The following is a 5,833-nucleotide window of genomic DNA, read 5'->3' on the forward strand; positions in this document are numbered from 1 at the left end:
GTAGGCGGGGATGGACATCGGCAGCCCCGTAGGGGCTGGGGCCACCGCTCTTGCCTGATATTCGTAGGGGGCAAGGTATTGCGGCTGGCCCTGGGGGGTCCCCGGGGCTGCCCAGGCCAGGGGGGCCCCGCAGCCCCAGGGCCCCCACAGGGCAGCCCCCGGCAGAGAAGCGGCGCCTTGGCCGAGCGTGGCGCTGGCCGGTGGAGGCAGGTTGGTGACCGTCCACTGGATGTGGTAGACCCGGGGGTCGAAGAGGCAGCCGCACGGAGCCCTCTGCAGACCTGCGTGGGTGAGAGGGAGCCGTGCTGGGCCGGGGGGGTCTCCAGGGGCACCCGCCGAGCCGTCCCCCACGGCCGACATCCCCCAGCTGTGCGCCAGGCGCGTGGGGAGCTGGCGTGCGGGGGGATCCTCACGGGGGGAGCTGCTGTGCCGGTGGGACGGGGTTGCACGTCGGGGAGGAGCCTCCCTTCTGGGAGGTGAAACGGGAGAGGTGGCCCCAGCTCTTGGGGAAGCGCTCTGCAGATCGCCTTGAGTGGGCACGCGTCACCCAGGCGAAAAGGGCCGGGGGGACGGGTGTGACGGGGATGCCGAAGGTGCCAGAGCGGCCTGGGGTGCCATACCTGCTGGTGGTGCCTGGGGGGCTTGGGGTGCCCCCCCTGGCAGGGGTGCCCAGGCTGCGGGGAAGGGCTGCTCCTGCCCGGGCAGATGGCCCAGGTTGGCTGAGCCTAAGAGAGAGAGAGAGCGATGGCCGGCGGTGAGCTCCGCTCTTGCCCCCGAGAGCGTCCCTGGGCTGCGGGGCTTGGGGCCGGTCCCTACCTCGAGGGTAGAAGGTTTCGGGGAGCACAAAAGCCTGAAAACGCTGGGGCGCCGGGGGGCCCCAGGGCCCACGCGGTGGGAGCTGCCGTGGTGGCCGCGCCATGGTCCCTTCTGGCTGTTGGCTGCTAAGGACTCTTTGGCGTCTCCCAGGAAGGAATGCGGGGGCTCCCCGTGTTCCGCCCCACCCCCAGGAGCCTCCCCAGCTCCTCCTGGGGAGGGAAAGGGTTAAGGGAGGCTGGGGCGCCCCCGGGGCCTACAGGGGGGCTGTGGGTGCAAATACTCTTGGCTTTCAACAGTATTTTTCCGGCGGGGGAAAAAGAACAGGTTGATTCGGCCGAGCCGAGAGGGGACCAAGCCGCGGCCTCCGTGTGGCAGATGGCAAACGCATTTGTGACTATTGGCCGTGCTTCTGTTCGCGGCGTTGGCTGGAGTGACGCAGAAATAGGAGAAAGGACTCTGAGGGCGCGAAGGAAGGCCACGCGGTGTCACTCGGTGGCGTGCTTTCCCCCAGCCCTCGCTCAAGTAGTGCTGTCAGGGCTTTTAGTCGCCCGGTCGGAAAAGCAGCAGCTCTGGATCCCCCTCGGAGGGGGCCGCGCTTGCCCTGGGTGCGTGACACCCGGGAGGAGACGGTACCCGCCGCCGCGTGCTCCCAGAAAAGGCCTGGATTCTGCACAACGTCCGATGATGAGATGCTGGGGCTGTTTGTGCTCCGCAGGGATGGGCTTAGCGCATCCCCTCCTCGTACTCGGAGGATTTGGCGCTCCCAAGGACACCCTTGGTAGGAACGCAGGCCTCTCGCTCCCGCTGTGGGAGCGGTGTGTGGCCCGGGGGAGTCGGGACAAGTGCCGTGAACCCCCAGGCCAAAGCTCTCTCCCGGCCTGTATCCTGTTAATGAAAGAGATTGCCCTCTGTTCGCGAGGCACCTCTGGCCGCCAGATTGTGCAAGGCCGTCTGCCGCGTAACTCGTGGCAGGGACCGATGCCGGGGGCGTGAAGGCAACCGCGCTCGTGAAAACATAAAACTTGATTTCATTTCAGAGCGCAGCTGAGCAACCCCGCTCCTCAACACTGCGCCATCTGCACCGACCGTTGCGGCTGGGACCGGGCAGTGCTGCACATCCCAAAGGCCACCAGCTCACACCTGCGTCCCTGCTGCTTTGCCAGGAGCTTCTGCGCTGCGAGCCATGTTTTGGGGGCCGATCTCTTGGCCTGCGACTACTGCGTCCCCGACCCGCAGCTGACCGGTCACCTCCGCTGACCGAACCAACGCTGGACCAGGACCGGTGAAGTCTTTCTCTCTTCCTTTCTCGCTCTCTGTCTTCTTCTCTCTTTCCTTTTCCACAATCCCGACACCTCATCCTTTTCAAGATATAAACGTTTGACCAAGTCTGAGACTAAGAGTGGATCCAGCCGCCCCTGAGCCCTTCTCTGAGGAGGAGTCTAGAAAGCCAGGGCGTCTGCTCGGAACCTCGTGACTCAACGGGAGGGATCTCCTTGTGATACCGAAAAGCCGGTCGAAGAAACTCTCTAAGACTCGTTTTGGAGTTTTAGAAAGCAGGCATTCTTTACTGCAGCGCTGGATGCACGGGGGATAGTTCCACCTAGCGTGCACGCCACAGCTTTAGCACCAACAGGCTATTTAGAATAACGAATTGCATATGAACCAGATTAGTATGCATGTACATCAAAATGATTGCAACTGATTATCTTCATACTGCCTACGCCCATCCGATCATGCGCAATGAAGGATCCATTTGAGTCGAAGGGCTGCTTTGGCGACCACCGACCCGTTTGAAGTTCTCGTTGGCTGTCCTTGAAGTCTTGATTCTGGTCCTTGTTCTTTGCTCTTGAAGCTTAACGCAGCTTCAATCACACGTGGTCGGTTTCGACATTGTTCTCGTCTAGCGTACGGGAACATCTAGTCATAAGAGCAAAGAACTGCAAAACTTCTGGGTAACTACCTCGACTAGTTAATGGCTTGGCTATACTTTTGTCTATTGTTTCGATCCTAGCCTTAGGATAAGATTTCTAACCGTATTTACCCAATCTCACTTTTACAGTCACCTAGCAGCAAACCAGTTTCCGCGGCTGGTCCAAAACACTAAAACCATCAAAATATTTAGCCATACCATACAGAATGTATGGACATATGCTATCACTTATGCCCTGCATTGCTGTCTATGGTTACAGGGTTTACAGAAGTAGTCTTATGCCAATTCCTGTTGTGAGAAAGCCTGCCGCCTCCTACCACGCCTGCCCAGTTCAGCTTGCTTCTGTCATAACTACAATCTTCAACTGGTCGTTTGGTGTCGTTTCACCCGAATTTAGCCCGAGGGAATTTCGCGTTAAACGCGACTCCCTGGCCTGTCCGGTCTGGGTCGTGGCAGGTGTCTGGGTGTGCTCTGGCTGCCTGCGGTGAGGTGGACGGGGAGGTCCAGGCTCTGCTCAGGCTGTCTGTGTCCCTGCAAAGCGAAGCGCTGGTGGTGCAGGGCTGGGCCCTGCTCTCTGCCTTCCACGGGCTGCAGCAGTTCTCCAGCCAGGGAGGGTGGCTGGGGAAGCGGTGAACAGCCGGTTGCCTCGAAGCAAGCCCAGGGCTGGGTTCAGCTCTTCGGCCCGTGGTTCCCCCAGGCTGCTTTGGGAGAGGAGAGCTCGTCCTCCGGCGCTGAGGCTCCTTTCCGTTTGGGTTTGGGGCTTTTCCTTTCCTTTCCTTTCCTTTTTCCTCCTCCTCTTGAGCAGAAGGACTCTCGGTGGCCCCCGAGAGCCGCGGGCGGTGGCGGTGCAGCGGCTCCGGGAGCCAGTTTTGGGGCAAGGCCAGTGCTTGGGGCGAGTCAGCGTGCGGGGCGAGATGCTGAGCGGCGGCGGCACCGGGAGCTGCGCCGTGCCGACGCCGACGGGACTGCGCCCGCCCGGGGTCCGGAGCGGCTCCCGCCGCCCCAGCGGCACCCCTGGGACTGCCCGAAGGAGGGGCTCAGCCCCCCCCGACCCCCCGTGCTGGGGACCCCCCGACGGGGACCTCACCCTGCACCTTCTGCAAGGCAGACCCGGAAAGGTGAGGCTGCTTCTCGAAGGTGCCGTGGGCTGCCTTGCTCCCGGGCTGTGGAGCTGGGGTGGGAAATGGGCAATAAAGAGAGATGAGCTTCCAGGCACTTTCTGGCCGGGGCTGAGATTTTAGATAGTCATTTTTTTCCCCCCCCTTCCCGGTCTTGCGGCTGCCCGGGTGCAGCCAGAGAAGGGGAGGGGGCCCCTGCCTGGCCCGCAGCTCCCTCCTCGCCGTTCTTGGGGCGATTTGGGGTTATTTTGCTGTGTCGGTGAGGCAAAGCTGGGCTGCGGGGCTGAGCGCGGTGGGAGCCGAGGAAGGGTGTGATTGTCTTGAGGCTTTGAAGGGCTTTGCAGCGAGCCCTGTCCCCGCCGGAGGGGACGCTGGTCGGGTTCAAGGCGAAGGCCTCGCGGCCCTTGTTGTCGTGTGTGTCCGTGTCCCCCGCGGCCCCCAAGGTCTGTCCTTGTCCCAGGGGCTGCGTGCTGCTTTCTGCGTGGGGCCGTGTCCGTGAGTCCTGCAGGGACCTGTCTGTCCTGGCTTCCCCACCAAAGGGCTGCTTCCCCTGGGGAAGGGGACAGGGCAGTCGCTCCCGTTCCCGTTCCCGTCCCCCCCCACCATCGCCTGCCCCGCTGGTGGTGACTCGGGCCTGGGGGTGGCTGGGTTCCCCTCGGGGCTCGCCGGCTCGGATGTGGGGCTCAGCGGGGCTTTTGCACCTCTTGGGTGCTGTTTCCCGGTGCCCCCCGCGCTCCCTCCCCGTCCCACACAGGCACGGAGCGGTTCTGGGGAAAGAGCTTTTAATCGAAAAGACAAAAGAAAAGGTCCCACCAAAGCTGCTCTAAACCCTCCCGACCCCCCACCCGGCCCCCCTCCTGCCCCCGCCTCCCCCCCAAACAATACTCCCCCTCCCCTCCCACCCCCCACTCCCCCCATCTCCATCTCACCCCTGTCGGACCCCCCCTCACACCCCCTTGTTGTCTGCGAGAGCCCTGCGCTTGCTGGGTGGCATTGGCAAGGGGCTCTGCGCCTGCCTCTTCCTCGGCGCGTCTGCCACGGCAGACGGGGATGGTGGCAGGTCCATCCCCGCATCCTGCCGTGGCTCCTGGGGCTCCATCCCGACGCTCTGGAATATTTCCAGGCTCAGCGTGGTGTCGCTGAGCTCGGGGATGCAGGAGTCAAGGGTGAGCAGCTCCTCCGGCAGCGACGAGGGGCTGAAGTCCCAGTCGGGGGTGGCTGCGCCGGTGCCACCGGTGTCCCCAGGCACCACGGGGCTGCTGCTGGGACCATCCTGGCTGGCCCCCCCCGTGTCCAGGGAGCACCCAAGGAGCCTGAGGGCCTCCTCAAGAAGCACCGCGTCAGGCACTGCAAGGTCACCTGCAATGTCCCCCAGGGCTTGGGTGTGAGGGGCAGCGCAGGGGCTGGGGGGGACGTCGCTGCCCGAGGGGACATCGCTGCCCGGTGGGATGTCGCTGCCCAGGGGTGCCCCTGCAGGGGTGGCCGTGCCGGAGGTGTTGATCTTCTCCGACTGCCCCTCGATGTCCTCGTAGCCGGGGATGGATGTCGGCAGCGCTGTAGGGGGCTGGGGCCACCCCTCCACTGGTGTCCCCAGGGTCGCCAGGCACGGGGCTGCTGCTGGGACCACCCTGGCTGGCCCCCACCGTGTCCAGGGAGCACCCAAAGAGTCTGAGGGCCTCCTCAAGTAGCATCTCCTGGGACACGGCAAGGTCACCTGCAGTGTCCCCCAGGGCTTGGTTGTGGGGGGCAGCGGAGGGGCTGGGGGGGACGTCACTGCCCGGGGGGACGTCGCTGCCCGGGGGTGCCCCCGGGGGTGGCCGTGCCGGAGGTGTTGATCTCCCACTGCCCCTCGACGTGCTGGTAGCCGGGGATGGATGTCGGCAGCACTGGGCAGGCTGGGGCCACCCCTGTCCCCTCTCCGCTGGTGCCACCGGGGTGGCCGGGCACGGGGCTGCTGCTGGGGCCACCC

The 5,833-nt window shown here is 64.2% G+C and overlaps 1 protein-coding gene across 1 annotated transcript; it reads left to right on the top strand.

Moving 5' to 3' along the window:
* Positions 1 to 1,685: 1,685 nt before the first annotated feature.
* On the top strand, positions 1,686 to 4,691 carry LOC121233700. The gene is made up of 4 exons (XM_041127823.1): positions 1,686 to 1,755; positions 1,854 to 1,931; positions 3,340 to 3,864; positions 4,308 to 4,691. The coding sequence occupies exons 1-4, from the start codon at positions 1,708 to 1,710 to the stop codon at positions 4,689 to 4,691; spliced, it is 1,035 nt and encodes a 344-aa protein (XP_040983757.1). The 5' UTR covers positions 1,686 to 1,707.
* The last annotated feature ends 1,142 nt before the right edge of the window (positions 4,692 to 5,833 follow it).

Source organism: Aquila chrysaetos, chromosome 12 (genome assembly GCF_900496995.4).
Source record: "Aquila chrysaetos chrysaetos chromosome 12, bAquChr1.4, whole genome shotgun sequence".
Lineage (NCBI taxonomy): Eukaryota > Metazoa > Chordata > Aves > Accipitriformes > Accipitridae > Aquila > Aquila chrysaetos.